Source organism: Chlorocebus sabaeus, chromosome 8 (genome assembly GCF_047675955.1).
Source record: "Chlorocebus sabaeus isolate Y175 chromosome 8, mChlSab1.0.hap1, whole genome shotgun sequence".
Taxonomy (NCBI): domain Eukaryota; kingdom Metazoa; phylum Chordata; class Mammalia; order Primates; family Cercopithecidae; genus Chlorocebus; species Chlorocebus sabaeus.
Genome location: NC_132911.1, coordinates 85,732,626 through 85,748,733, shown reverse-complemented (window position 1 = coordinate 85,748,733; position 16,108 = coordinate 85,732,626). Strand labels below are relative to the sequence as shown.

Here is a 16,108-nt window from a genome sequence, read left to right as displayed (position 1 = left end):
ATAGAAGGTTTTTTTTAAGTTCTTCAATAAAAGTTTACTTTTTTTCTTAAACTTCTAGGGAAAGTCTTAGGATTTCTCATCATTTTTGTTGATGAAATAATTGGTATTTTTATTGCATTGTAAGCCATTGGTTTTATTACTGATTTTTATATATCTATTTTGTATGTCTCATTCTCTCATTAGTTTATAGATCTGTTTGGATTTTCCATATAGGTAATCATATCCCCTGCAATATTAACAATGTATTTTTTCCTAATACTTAATATCTTTCATTTCATTTTTCTGTATTATTTTGCTAGATAGGTTCTTTCAACGTTAATTGAAGCCATTATGGTGGACATCCTTTTCCTCTCATCCTAACTTTAATGAAAATGATCCTGTATTTTGCTGTTGGATATGGTGTTTTCTATTGGCTAGTGGTAGTTGTGAGTTGTGTTGATTTGTTTATCATGTTTGTTGTTTTTAGATTAAAGAAGTTCTATTTCTAGTTCGTTAAGAGGTTGTAGGGGTGTGTGTGTGTGTGTGTGTGTGTGTGTGTGTGTGTATGCGTGTGTCTGTGTGAATGCTTTCACTTGCATCTGTATAGATGATCATATGGGTTTTTTTTATTGGTATGGTAAATTACATTCATAGATTTTCATATGATAAAACATTTATGAGATTAACTCAAATTCAGCATTTTTTAAATTACTGAATTTGAATTGTAATGATTTTATTTAGAATTTTGGCATATATAATATTTGTTTCTGTTACTACCCTTTGTTGGGTCTGGCATCAAAATTATACCAGTTTTATAAAATAAGGAATAGTGCTTCTTTTTCTGTTATCCAGAACCATTTGAATAAATGCGTATTGGTTGTTCCCTAAATGTTTGTTAGAATTCACCTGTAAAACAATCTGGATTTGATATTTTCTTTAATTTGTCTTATAGTAGACTTTTAACAACTGATTCTGTTTCTTTAACGTCTGTAGTGTATTCAGATTATTTGGGGGCGGGAGTTCCAGTTTTGAAAATTTGTATTTTTCTAGAAATTGACCATTTTGTTTAGATTTTAAAATACATTTTTTTTCTTTTTTTTTTTTTCTTTTTTGAGATGGAGTCTCGCTCTGTCGCCAGGCTGGAGTGCAGTGGCGCCATCTCTGCTCACTGCAAGCTCCGCCTCCCGGGTTCACGCCATTCTCCTGCCTCAGTCTCCTGAGTAGCTGGGACTACAGGCGCCAGCCACCATGCCCAGTTAATTTTATTGTATTTTTTAGTAGAGACCGGGTTTTACCGTGTTAGGCAGGATGGTCTTGATCGCCTGACCTCGTGATCCGCCCACCTCAGCCTCCCAAAGTGCTGGGGTTACAGGCATGAGCCACCGTGAGACTGTTGTTCTTAGTAGTATCACATGAATTTTTAAAATCTCTTAAGCTATCTTTAGTTATATATCCACTTTCAATCTCACTATTGTTTCCCCTGGTCTTTTTTCCTTGGGTTGGGTGTATTTTAATAGTCTTCTCAAAGAACCGCTTTTTGCCTTTTTGATTCTCTTGATTAAATTCTTTTCCTGTCTCTCAATTCCTTTCTTATACTTGGTTTTAGTATGTTCTTTGACTTCTTGAATTGGATGCTTTCTCAGTTGTTTCTAGTATTATACAGTTCTTTTATATAACAGTCAAATTGCATCTCATAAGTCTTAATATTTTCATTATCATTCATATCTTATATTGTTCCTTCTAATATCTTGTTTGCTCCATAAATTTAGAATTCTCTTTAATTTTTCAAACATTTTTTTCATACATTCTTGACTGTTTTTTAGTCTATTTGCATTTTTTTCAGAGATTATGTTCTCTCTGACACCAGTTCTTGGTTATTGTTGACAGTGTTCTGCAGTCTTTGGGATCTGCATATATGTGATAAATTTTCTAAATTTTCCATGTGTGCTTCAAAAGAATATGTATTTCTTTCTTAATTGTTAGACTCTGAGTTCAATATATGTTCATCAGATCAAACTTACTAATTTGTATTGTTAAATTTTTTTAATCTTAACTCTTTTTTTGTTTAATCCATTAATTGCCAAGAATTATGTCAAATTTACCCCTTATAGTGTGGATTTGTTCAATTTCTTGTAATTATGCATTTAAAATATTCCTGGTGAATTATTACTCTTATTATTAGATAGAGACTCTTTGTGCCTAATAATGTTTATCATCTTGAACTGCATTCTGTCAGATATTAAGAAAATTACAACTTTTGGTAGGGGAGAAAAGGCTAACATTTGTCTGTTGCCTGATAAGTATGTTTCTACTTTTGTATTTTAAATATGTCTGTTTTAAACATCATAGTTTTTTTTAATACAATCTGAAAAATCTGTTAAGGTTTGAGTTTATTTTATATATGGTAATTACCAATATATTTGTATTTATTTCTATTATTTTGTGCTTTTTATTCTGCTTTATAAAATGCTTTTTTCCTTCTTTCTTTCCTTTCATGTTATTTAATGAGTTTTTTTCTTTGTTCTCTGCTCTTGGTTTTTAAGTTCTGTAGTCATTGTCTTTTATTTAATGGTCATATGTTCTCATATTTTGGAAACAGATTGTTTACAGCCCTCCTCAAAGTTGGCCATCATTATCATTTCACACAGTGTTTCTTTTGATTTACCTGAGTGTTTGCCACTTTTATTCCTCACCATTCCTACTTTCATCTTTCTCTTTCCTTTGGGATTCAGTTAACTTCTTCTTAAAGCATGTAATTTAATAGTTCTTTCAGTGAACGTGTATTGGTAATGTTTAGATCTTTGATGTTCAAATGTCTTTTAATTTTGTTCTCATTCCTGACGTGTGATTTAACTGAGTGTAGAATTCTACCTTGATAGTTATTTTTCTCAGTGCTTTAAAGTGTTTTCCACTGCCTTTGACATAGACTGTTTTATGACATCTATTCTCAGTCCCCTACTGTCCTACAATTTTATAGTAAACTGGTTTGTCTTCCTGGTGTTTTAGAGATCTTCTATTTGATTTTGGTATTTGCAATTTCAGTATCCTATATTTATGTATGTATTTGTTTTTATTCGTCTTCCTTGGGATACGTTATTTTTCCCAAAATCCGTACGAGGCTTTTTAGATTAGATTCTTCAGGAGAGACTTTACCTCGCCCACCTAGAAACCAGATTGAAACAAACAGTCTTTCTTGATGTATTCCTGTGTTGTTGAGTGACTTTTATTAATGGCTTTGCTCTTTAGGTTCTTTGCTTTATTCCTGAATCTACCATTTTTTGTCACTCACTTCCCAAAATGTACCTGACTCCTCATTTCTTGCACCATCCTGTTACTGCATCCCAAGTGTCAATATTACCAAAATGCTGTTACAGTAGTATGTCTACTGAGCTAATACAGATGGAATCAACCACAGTTGATTTTTTTTAAGTGTAATCATGTATGACTAGGCAAAAGTAGATTAAGGAGAATAAAAACTAAAGCAGTAGTTGCTGATTATTTTTTATCCCAGTTCTACACTAAAGGGATATCACATACTCACTTCAGGCACACTAGCTTACTACTATAAATCTTAAGAAAAAGAACTTGTAGTTATGTCCCCCTGCTGGATGGGGCTAAGAAAGTTAACATGCCAGTGACCTAAAAAGATGAGAGTAGAGAACAAATCATTTGGAGTTTCATACTTTATTTTGATTATCTATGTTCTTTGACTCTTCAATAATGCCCTTGAGAAAGATACTGCATTTGTAATTAATTGTATTCTTTTTCTGCATGTGTTTAGTTTTGTTTGTTGTTTTTTTTTAAGGCATTCTGTGAAACTTTAGAAGAGACTAACTACCGCTTACAGAAAGAACTACTTGAAAAACAAAAGGAGATGGAATCACTAAAAAAACTGCTCAGTGAGAAGCAACTTCATATAGACACTTTAGAGAACAGAATCAGGTGTGTTGTGATACTTGAATTTCTACTCTAACTAATTCAACCCTTAATACTTTGGGCTAAATGCCCTTTATATTATAATATGATTTAGGAATTTTCTGATTCTGAAAGTTGTAGGCTTTTGGCATACTTCATTGGGAAAAGTATACTTTATTTAGCATAATTTAATTTTGCTAAATAAATTTTGAACATTGAAGGATGGGAAACATCAGGAAAATAAGCCGCTAACTGTTCAACAAGATAAACATTATTCATTTTAATCATTGTTAAATCATTATTAAATAAATAATCACTATTAAATGGAATACCATTATTTTATTTAAGTGATATTTTAGTTTCTTGGCATTTATGCCAACTTTTCACATATGAAAGCTCTAGTTTGCCATCTCATCAGCATATCTTGAATTGATGCTAAAGTCATTTTAAATTAATCACAGCTACTAATTTCTCTGTTGACTTCCAGAGTGAGCTGTTTATTAGCTATGTGACTACATTAAGCCTTAACAGCTAAAGACTGCGATAGCTACATGTATTCACAACATTAAACATCATATGCCTGTTTTGTTCATAGAAAATAACTTGTTGCTATAACATACTTTTAGAACATTGTCTGTAGAACCTGAAGAATCACTGGATGTGTCAGAAACAGAAGGTGAACAGATCCTAAAGGTGAAGTCCTCTGCACTTGAGGTTGATCAGGATGTCCTGGATGAAGAATCTAGGTACATAATATTTCATTTATGATAGCTTAATCCTTTGAATAATTGGAGGAAAGTGATTCTGATACTCTATAGAGTATTTTTTTATGAACTCAGTGTTACTGTATCACGAATCTACTAAGCAAGCAGAGAATGATTGGAGATATTTTAGGTTCTTCCTAAAAAAGTATTTTTGACATCAGGCTGTAAGTTTTCTCATTACTTACTTTAGAGCTGTGTCTGCATTAACTGGCCTCTGACTTGGGTAATTAATTAATTTTTAAAATATTGACAGATTACCTTAATCTCCCTCAATATCACCCTTTTTCCATTCAAAAAATAGGATACTATAATAGCAAACTACCCTTCCTACCTAATAGGAATGATGAAAAGGTAATGTATTTAAAAGCACATAGCGTTTTTATTGCATACAAATCCAAGGTAATTGTTAATAGTTTAGTGGTAATGGTCGACTGTAATTCTGAGAACAATTTTATGTTGATAAAGGTAATTACCAAGTAGATTTTTATTAGTAAGTGGTAGTTTGGAGAGCTGAAAGTGTTTAAAACCTATCTCCAAGGGTCTTACCTGGCAATGACAACTTAAAAATATTAAATTTCTGATTGAATGTTTAAATACTCTTTTACATTAAATACTTTTACACTAAATATGTAAATATTCTTTGTATAAGGTATAAGATTTTTTTTTTTTTTTTTAATTTATTTATTATTATTAAACTTCAAGTTGTAGGGTACATGTGCACAACGTGCAGGTTTGCTACATATGTATACTTGTGCCATGTTGGTGTGCTGCACCCATCAACTCGTCATTTACATCAGGTATAACTCCCAATGCAATCCCTCCCCCCTCCCCCCTCCCCATGATAGGCCCCGGTGTGTGATGTTCCCCTTCCCGAGTCCAAGTGATCTCATTGTTCAGTTCCCACCTACGAGTGAGAACATGCGGTGTTTGGTTTTCTGTTCTTGTGATAGTTTGCTAAGAATGATGGTTTCCAGCTGCATCCATGTCCCTACAAAGGACACAAACTCATCCTTTTTTATGGCTGCATAGTATTCCATGGTGTATATGTGCCACATTTTCTTAATCCAATCTGTCACTGATGGACATTTGGGTTGATTCCAAGTCTTTGCTATTGTGAATAGTGCTGCAATAAACATACGTGTGCATGTGTCCTTATAGCAGCATAATTTATAATCCTTTGGGTATATACCCAGTAATGGGATGGCTGGGTCATATGGTACATCTAGTTCTAGATCCTTGAGGAATCGCCATACTGTTTTCCATAATGGTTGAACTAGTTTACAATCCCACCAACAGTGTAAAAGTGTTCCTATTTCTCCACATCCTCTCCAGCACCTGTTGTTTCCTGACTTTTGAATGATCGCCATTCTAACTGGTGTGAGATGGTATCTCATTGTGGTTTTGATTTGCATTTCTCTGATGGCCAGTGATGAGGAGCATTTTTTCATGTGTCTGTTGGCTGTATGAATGTCTTCTTTTGAGAAATGTCTGTTCATATCCTTTGCCCACTTTTGGATGGGGTTGTTTGTTTTTTTCTTGTAAATTTGTTTGAGTTCTTTGTAGGTTCTGGATATTAGCCCTTTGTCAGATGAGTAGATTGCAAAAATTTTCTCCCATTCTGTAGGTTGCCTGCTCACTCTGATGGTAGTTTCTTTTGCTGTGCAGAAGCTCTTTAGTTTGATGAGATCCCATTTGTCAATTTTGGCTTTTGTTGCCGTTGCTTTTGGTGTTTTAGACATGAAGTCTTTGCCCATGCCTATGTCCTGAATGGTACTACCTAGGTTTTCCTCTAGGATTTTTATGGTATTAGGTCTAACATTTAAGTCTCTAATCCATCTTGAATTAATTTTCGTATAAGGAGTAAGGAAAGGATCCAGTTTCAGCTTTCTACTTATGGCTAGCCAGTTTTCCCAGCACCATTTATTAAATAGGGAATCCTTTCCCCATTTCTTGTTTCTCTCAGGTTTGTCAAAGATCAGATGGCTGTAGATGTGTGGTATTATTTCTGAGGACTCTGTTCTGTTCCATTGGTCTATATCTCTGTTTTGGTACCAGTACCATGCTGTTTTGGTTACTGTAGCCTTGTAGTATAGTTTGAAGTCAGGTAGCGTGATGCCTCCAGCTTTGTTCTTTTGACTTAGGATTGTCTTGGAGATGCGGGCTCTTTTTTGGTTCCATATGAACTTTAAAGCAGTTTTTTCCAATTCTGTGAAGAAGCTCATTGGTAGCTTGATGGGGATGGCATTGAATCTATAAATTACCTTGGGCAGTATGGCCATTTTCACGATATTGATTCTTCCTATCCATGAGCATGGTATGTTCTTCCATTTGTTTGTGTCCTCTTTGATTTCACTGAGCAGTGGTTTGTAGTTCTCCTTGAAGAGGTCCTTTACATCCCTTGTAAGTTGGATTCCTAGGTATTTTATTCTCTTTGAAGCAATTGTGAATGGAAGTTCATTCCTGATTTGGCTCTCTGTTTGACTGTCACTGGTGTATAAGAATGCTTGTGATTTTTGCACATTAATTTTGTATCCTGAGACTTTGCTGAAGTTGCTGATCAGCTTAAGGAGATTTTGGGCTGAGACAATGGGGTTTTCTAAATATACAATCATGTCGTCTGCAAACAGGGACAATTTGACTTCTTCTTTTCCTAACTGAATCCCCTTGATTTCTTTCTCTTGCCTGATTGCCCTAGCCAGAACTTCCAACACTATGTTGAATAGGAGTGGTGAGAGAGGGCATCCCTGTCTTGTGCCAGTTTTCAAAGGGAATTTTTCCAGTTTTTGCCCATTCAGTATGATATTGGCTGTGGGTTTGTCATAAATAGCTCTTATGATTTTGAGGTACGTTCCATCAATACCGAATTTATTGAGCGTTTTTAGCATGAAGGGCTGTTGAATTTTGTCAAAAGCCTTTTCTGCATCTATTGAGATAATGATGTGGTTCTTGTCTTTGGTTCTGTTTATATGCTGGATTATGTTTATTGATTTGCGAATGTTGAACCAGCCTTGCATCCCAGGGATGAAGCCCACTTGATCATGGTGGATAAGCTTTTTGATGTGCTGCTGAATCCGGTTTGCCAGTATTTTATTGAGGATTTTTGCATCGATGTTCATCAGGGATATTGGTCTAAAATTCTCTTTTTTTGTTGTGTCTCTGCCAGGCTTTGGTATCAGGATGATGTTGGCCTCATAAAATGAGTTAGGGAGGATTCCCTCTTTTTCTATTGATTGGAATAGTTTCAGAAGGAATGGTACCAGCTCCTCCTTGTACCTCTGGTAGAATTCAGCTGTGAATCCATCTGGTCCTGGACTTTTTTTGGTTGGTAGGCTATTAATTATTGCCTCAATTTCAGAGCCTACTATTGGTCTATTCAGGGATTCAACTTCTTCCTGGTTTAGTCTTGGAAGAGTGTAAGTGTCCAGGAAATTATCCATTTCTTCTAGATTTTCCAGTTTATTTGCGTAGAGGTGTTTATAGTATTCTCTGATGGTAGTTTTTATTTCTGTGGGGTCGGTGGTGATATCCCCTTTATCATTTTTAATTGCGTCAATTTGATTCTTCTCTCTTTTCTTCTTTATTAGTCTTGCTAGTGGTCTGTCAATTTTGTTGATCTTTTCAAAAAACCAACTCCTGGATTCATTGATTTTTTGGAGGGTTTTTTGTGTCTCTATCTCCTTCAGTTCTGCTCTGATCTTAGTTATTTCTTGCCTTCTGCTAGCTTTCGAATGTGTTTGCTCTTGCTTCTCTAGTTCTTTTAATTGCGATGTTAGAGTGTCAATTTTAGATCTTTCCTGCTTTCTCTTGTGGGCATTTAGTGCTATAAATTTCCCTCTACACACTGCTTTAAATGTGTCCCAGAGATTCTGGTATGTTGTATCTTTGTTCTCATTGGTTTCAAAGAACATCTTTATTTCTGCCTTCATTTCGTTATGTACCCAGTAGTCATTCAGGAGCAGGTTGTTCAGTTTCCATGTAGTTGAGCGGTTTTGATTGAGTTTCTTAGTCCTGAGTTCTAATTTGATTGCACTGTGGTCTGAGAGACAGTTTGTTATAATTTCTGTTCTTGTACATTTGCTGAGGAGTGCTTTACTTCCAATTACGTGGTCAATTTTGGAGTAAGTACGATGTGGTGCTGAGAAGAATGTATATTCTGTTGATTTGGGGTGGAGAGTTCTATAGATGTCTATTAGGTCTGCTTGCTGCAGAGATGAGTTCAATTCCTGGATATCCTTGTTAACTTTCTGTCTCGTTGATCTGTCTAATGTTGACAGTGGAGTGTTGAAGTCTCCCATTATTATTGTATGGGAGTCTAAGTCTCTTTGTAAGTCTCTAAGGACTTGCTTTATGAATCTGGGTGCTCCTGTATTGGGTGCATATATATTTAGGATAGTTAGCTCTTCCTGTTGAATTGATCCCTTTACCATTATGTAATGGCCTTCTTTGTCTCTTTTGATCTTTGATGGTTTAAAGTCTGTTTTATCAGAGACTAGTATTGCAACCCCCGCTTTTTTGTGTTCTCCATTTGCTTGGTAAATCTTCCTCCATCCCTTTATTTTGAGCCTATGTATGTCTCTGCGTGTGAGATGGGTCTCCTGAATACAGCAGACTGATGGATATTGACTCTTTATCCAGTTTGCCAGTCTGTGTCTTTTAATTGGAGCATTTAGTCCATTTACATTTAAGGTTAAGATTGTTATGTGTGAACTTGATCCTGCCATTATGATATTAACTGGTTATTTTGCTCGTTAGTTGATGCAGTTTCTTCCTAGCCTTGATGGTCTTTACATTTTGGCATGTTTTTGCAATGGCTGGTACCGGTTGTTCCTTTCCATGTTTAGTGCTTCCTTCAGGGTCTCTTGTAAGGCAGGCCTAGTGGTGACAAAATCTCTAAGCATTTGCTTATCTGTAAAGGATTTTATTTCTCCTTCACTTATGAAACTTAGTTTGGCTGGATATAAAATTCTGGGTTTAAAATTCTTTTCTTTAAGAATGTTGAATATTGGCCCCCACTCTCTTCTGGCTTGAAGAGTTTCTGCCGAGAGATCTGCTGTTAGTCTGATGGGCTTCCCTTTGTGGGTAACCCGACCTTTCTCTCTGGCTGCCCTTAAGATTTTTTCCTTCATTTCAACTTTGGTGAATCTGGCAATTATGTGTCTTGGAGTTGCTCTTCTCGAGGAGTATCTTTGTGGCGTTCTCTGTATTTCCTGGATTTGAATGTTGGCCTGCCCTACTAGGTTGGGGAAGTTCTCCTGGATGATATCCTGAAGAGTGTTTTCCAACTTGGTTCCATTTTCCCCCTCACTTTCAGGCACCCCAATCAGACGTAGATTTGGTCTTTTTACATAATCCCATACTTCTTGCAGGCTTTGTTCATTTCTTTTTCTTCTTTTTTCTTTTGGTTTCTCTTCTCGCTTCATTTCATTCATTTGATCCTCCATCGCTGACATTCTTTCTTCCAGTTGATCGAGACGGTTACTGAAGCTTGTGCATTTGTCACGTATTTCTCGTGCCATGGTTTTCGTCTCTTTCATTTCGTTTGTGAGCTTCTCTGCATTAATTACTCTAGCCATCAATTCTTCCACTTTTTTTTCAAGATTTTTAGTTTCTTTGCGCTGGGTACGTAATTCCTCCTTTAGCTCTGAGAAATTTGATGGACTGAAGCCTTCTTCTCTCATCTCGTCGAAGTCATTCTCCGTCCAGCTTTGATCCGTTGCTGGCGATGAGCTGCGCTCCTTTGCCGGGGGAGATGCGCTCTTATTTTTTGAATTTCCAGCTTTTCTGCCCTGCTTTTTCCCCATCTTTGTGGTTTTATCTGCCTCTGGTCTTTGATGATGGTGATGTACTGATGGGGTTTTGGTGTAGGTGTCCTTCCTGTTTGATAGCTTTCCTTCTAACAGTCAGGATCCTCAGCTGTAGGTTGTAGCTGTAGGAGATTGCTTGAGGTCCACTCCAGACCCTGTTTGCCTGGGTATCAGCAGCAGAGGCTGCAGAAGATAGAATATTTCTGAACAGCGAGTGTACCTGTCTGATTCTTGCTTTGGAATCTTCCTCTCAGGGGTGTACTCCACCCTGTGAGGTGTGGTGTGTCAGACTGCCCCTAGTGGGGGATGTCTCCCAGTTAGGCTACTCAGGGGTCAGGGACCCACTTGAGCAGGGAGTCTGTCCCTTCTCAGATCTCAACCTCCGTGTTGGGAGATCCACTGCTCTCTTCAAAGCTGTCAGAAAGAGTCAGTTTGCGTCTGCAGAGCTGCTGCGTTTGTTATTATTTACTGTGCCCTGTCCCCAGAGGTGGAGTCTACAGAGACAGGCAGGGTTTCCTTGAGCTGCTGTGAGCTCCACCCAGTTCGAGCTTCCCAGCAGCTTTGTTTACCTACTTAAGCCTCAGCAATGGTGAGCGCCCCTCCCCCAGCCTCGCTGCTGCCTTGCCGGTAGATCACAGACTGCTGTGCTAGCAATGAGGGAGGCTCCGTGGGTGTGGGACACTCCCGGCCAGGTGTGGGATATGATCTCCTGGTGTGCCTGTCTGCTTAAAGCGCAGTATTGGGGTGGGAGTTACCCGATTTTCCAGGTGTTGTGTGTCTCAGTTCCCCTGGCTAGGAAAAGGGATTCCCTTCCCCCTTGCGCTTTCCAGGTGAGGCAATGCCTCGCCCTGCTTCAGCTCTCGCTGGTCGGGCTGCAGCAGCTGACCAGCACCGATCGTCTGGCACTCCCCAGTGAGATGAACCCAGTACCTCAGTTGAAAATGCAGAAATCGCCGGTCTTCTGTGTCGCTCGCGCCGGGAATTGGAGACTGGAGCTGTTCCTATTCGGCCATCTTGCTCCGCCCCGGTATAAGATTTTTAAAGGTAATAGTGAAATGAAATAATAGCATGCATCCAATCCTGTCATTGACACGTTGCCCTTTTTTTTTTTTTTTTTTTTTGCAGAGCTGATAATAAACCATGCTTAAGTTTTAGTGAACCTGAAAATGCTGTATCAGAGATAGAAGTAGCAGAAGTGGCATATGATGCTGAAGAAGACTAATATATCACAAGCGGTTCCCTCCATTTAGACTATTCAGCAAATTTAGAAGAGTGGCAAATACTATTTTAAAAGAAAAAAAGAACTGTAAAACATATAGAAAAGAGCAAGAATGCACATGTATGAAGTTTACATAAAGAATTTTTTTAAGTTATTGAGATAGAATATACATTCACTGCTGCTTTTAATTTTATCCAATTATATTTAATACACTAAAAAAAATCTTGTTGGAATTCTGTTATCAAGGCCCACATTCTTAAATACTGTGCATAAATTATTATGGTGTTTTGCCTATATATTGCTCCAAACTACTGTGTATATATGTATGTGTGTTAAATCACCAATTATATTAATCAAATGGAAATTAATTGCATGTTGCTGTCTGGGTGATATATTCTTCTTTATATCTCTGACATGACATTTTCATTAATGGTTTAAATCAGTGACCATCATAGTAAAGATAAAATTTAGTTAAGTTTTTAATGTTTACATGTTTACCATCTCTAAATGAAATTTGCTTATTTGAAATATTAATGCTCTTCAGAAAAAAAAATGACTTTCTAGTACCAAAGGAAAACTACTTGAAAGAGCTGTAATCATATAGCTAACATGATAAGAAAGCCTTGATTTTAAAAGCTGATTCATTAATGTCAAAATACTTTAATAAGTGTCATGGTTATTAATATGTTGCATTTGTTTAGTTTCCACATAATCTTTATCTCTACCTAGATTTAGTGAGTTTGCCTCTTTCAAAATACTACCTCCTTTTGTTAAGGCATATTCTTTTGAAAATATAGATTCTATATAAATAGGGGCTTATACAAAATAAATTAAAAGCCATATATACTGCAAAGTTCCTAACTGGCTTGATTCCTGACATTGCATTTTTATTTCTATATATGTGAAGATGTTATTATACTGTATTATGGCTGATTTTCTTTTTAATATATTTAGCCAAGTGATGCACTTTATGATCATTAAACTCTTTTGTGCCAAGTTTAATTGGTGGATTTCTTTAGTAAGTAGAGTTAGGAGAAAGAATTATGTAGTGCCTTTACTATTTCACTTTCTACAAAAGTCTCCTAGAGTCTATGAGTCAGCTTTATGAAAAAATGTTTGTTTATTTCAGCTTTGTGTACAGTCATTGAAAGTGCCTTGTTTCATTTTTATAGTGTGAAGTTATTTATTTTCTGTTTTCACTATTTTGCATATTGCTGTTGATATGCATTGTAATCATGCTGGCATTTTGCAATCCCAGTCGGTATGCTTTCTAAAAACTGAGGGAAACTTACTGGAGAAGTAGGATAACAACCTCCATTTTTTTCTTTACTATCTAAAAGTTTATCAGTATCTTGATGTATATATTAAGGTGTGGCTGTTTAAAATTCTACTGACATATATCAACACATCCAATGGCTGTTGTTAACCTTTGGGGTAAAAAGGTGATAACTTTTTACCAAATAACCAAAAATTTTTAATCTTTATCAAAGTGCACAGGTATGCTCTCAGAACATTTTTCACAATGTATATTAGAAATATGTTTGCTATCCTTAGAGACAGAAATGAATATAACAAGTTGATCTGCTTATTTATTAAAATTATTATTCTGGACTTGCAAAAGGCTTAAAAAGAACAATCATTTAATCAGTACAATTCTGAATCTTATATAACAGATTTTTGCCAAATTCTAGATATTATAGTGTTGCCTGTCTGTTCTAAAGTGAACCACCCACTTTTTCAATCTGGCTTTTTGGAAGATTGTATTTAAAGTTCTGCAAGGATGAAGAAAAAAATCTGTTAATTAGGTAAACCACTATTATTTATATTTATAATTTACTTTTTTTTTACTTTTGTAATGCATTTTACTCCCAGTATTATGTTCATTTAATAAATTATTTTTTCACTACAACAGTAGCAGTGTTGTTCATATGTTGAATACTGTTTTCCCCCTCCATTTTCTATATTCTCCCTATCTTTTACAATTATTGTAAATTGAATTATATTTAAGTGGTGAATTTCACAGATGTGGAATGAGTCTGATTTTCTTTTTAGGTTTACACTTTATGTTGCTGATCATTTTTTGAAAGTCTTTGTGAATAGTTGCAATGCACTTTAACATAACCTGTATTATTAATTTTAAAAATTGAATGCAACTGAAACATAACATTTTTGTGGACAATCTTTTAACTTAACCTTTTAAAAGTAAGTTTACATATAGTTAGTACAACCATAAGACAGCATTTTAAAATGTATCTACTACACTGAGATCAGCCATTTACAGCACATTTATTTAGAAAACCATGCTTAGATAAATTATGTAGTCTACTTCAGTCTGTGATATTAAAAGGGAACAGTGGCTTTAGATATAAAAAATAATTTGGTTTTGAAATGGATTTTATTACTTATAGAAACACATGAGTTTGGAGATTATGATAAGACAAGTTTGTATTCCCAACTAGCAGAGAGAGGAATCTAAATTTTATCCTCTAGGAAATCTTCAGAGAGCTACATATGTGATCCACATTTTGGCTCTTCATAGAATTACTGTTACTGCATTACACTTTGTTTCTATGCTGTTGGCTCCTAATAGCAAACACAGTCATCAAAACATATTTTCAAGACATGTGTTTTTAAGGCTAATGGCTACTATTAAATATATCACATAGTGTGCCTTTTATGAAGACCCACAGGAGAAAGTTCTCTTGGGTCTTGATCTCAGCAAAATATGTGCTTCTCCTAAACAGTTGATTTTCAGTGGGGATAGTGTGGAGGTTTTTTTCTTTGTTTTTTTTGTTTGTTTGTTTGGTTGGTTTTTTTTTTTTTGAGACGAAGTCACTTTGTCGCCCAGGCTGGAGTGCAGTGGCACAATCTTGGCTCACTGCAGCCTCCGCCTCCCAGGTTCAAACAATTCTCCTGTCTCAGCCTCCCAAGTCACTGGGACTACAGGTGCACATCACCATGTCCAACTAATTTTTGTATTTTTAGTAGAGACGGGGTCTCACCATATTGGTCAGGCTAGTCTGAAATTCCTGACCTCAGGTGATCCACCTGTCTCAACCTCCCAAAGTGCTGGGATTACAGGTGTGAGCCACTGCAACCAGCCTAATTTGTTTTTCTCTCTTTTTTCTATTAGCGGTTTTTTATTTTATTTTTATTATACTTTAAGTTCTGGAATACACATGCAGAACGTGCAGGTTTATTACATAGGTATACACGTGCCATGGTGGTTTGCCGCACCCCTCAACCCATCATCTACGTTAGGTATTTCTCCTAATGCTATCCCTCCCCTAGCCTCCCATCCCCCGACAGACCCCAGTGTGTGATGTTCCCCTCCCTGTGTCCATGTGTTCTCATTGTTCAACTCCCACTTATGAGTGAGAACACGCAGTTTTTCGTTCTCTGTTCCTGTGTTTGCTGAGAATTAGTTTCCAGCTTCATGTCCCTGCGAAGAACATGAACTCACCCTTGTTTTATGGCTGCATAGTATTCCATGGTGTATATGTGCCACATTTTCTTTATCCAGTCTATCATTGATGGGCATTTGGGATTTGTTTTCATCTTAAAAGAGTCTTTTGGTTGCTCTCTTTGTCTTTTGGGCAGCTCTCTTTGTTGCTCCTCTTTCTCTTTTGGGCAGCTCTAGGCCAAATTGTAGTTCACTTGTATAGTTATGCTTTTCTGTTGTAATCATGACTTTATTTTTTATCTTCTTCCATTTTTTTCCCCTATTTTAGTTCTATTAGAACATACATATTTTGGGGGCCAGGTGCGGTGTCTCATGCCTGTAATTCCAACACTTTGGGAGGCCAAGCTGGGTGGATTGCTTGAGCTCAGGAGACCAGCCTGGGTAGCATGCATGGAGAAACTCCATCCCTACAAAAAAACTAGTCAGATGTGGTGGCCTGTGTCTGTAGTCCCAGCTCCTGAGGTGGAAGAATCACCTGAGCACCCGAGTTGAGGCTGCAGTGAGCTGTGACTGCACCATTGCCCTCCAGCCCAGGCATCAGAGCAAAATACTATTTAAAAAAAAAAAACGCCTTGAAAGAAGATCACTGAATAATATGGAATGCACTTAGAAATGCTAGCTAATGGTAAGCTATAGGTGGATTTTTGACTAGAGCACAGTATGAAGTCACGATCATGGTTTTCAGCCTCAAAACAGACCTCACTTGTCACTTTCTTATGTATATAGTTAGAGAAAATTATATTAGTGTCATCTCAACATAAAATAATAAGCAATGCAACCAATGTGTACTCAATAATGTTTTATTATAGTAGACATGGTGAGAGTAAGTATAGACCTTAAATAATGTTTGCAGCCTAGCTAATTGTAATCAAAGACATTAGCAGTAGTCAAATAGTGATTAAGGTGTGAAATATAAAGCCCCACATTTGGGTTATTAAGCCTATAACTCTGGAGGACTCTAGAA

General features: G+C 36.4%; 1 protein-coding gene across 2 annotated transcripts in view; it reads left to right on the top strand.

Moving 5' to 3' along the window:
• Window positions 1-13,590, top strand: part of SNX16 (sorting nexin 16) — a 48,935-nt gene extending 35,345 nt beyond the window's left edge. For both annotated transcript variants that reach the window (XM_008000981.3, XM_008000980.3), the window contains 3 exons: window positions 3,785-3,921; window positions 4,521-4,640; window positions 11,588-13,590. In XM_008000981.3, the coding sequence (XP_007999172.1) occupies window positions 3,785-3,921; window positions 4,521-4,640; window positions 11,588-11,684 (354 nt within the window). In that variant the 3' untranslated portion in view covers window positions 11,685-13,590. The remainder of the gene's footprint in view (window positions 1-3,784; window positions 3,922-4,520; window positions 4,641-11,587) is intronic.
• The last annotated feature ends 2,518 nt before the right edge of the window (window positions 13,591-16,108 follow it).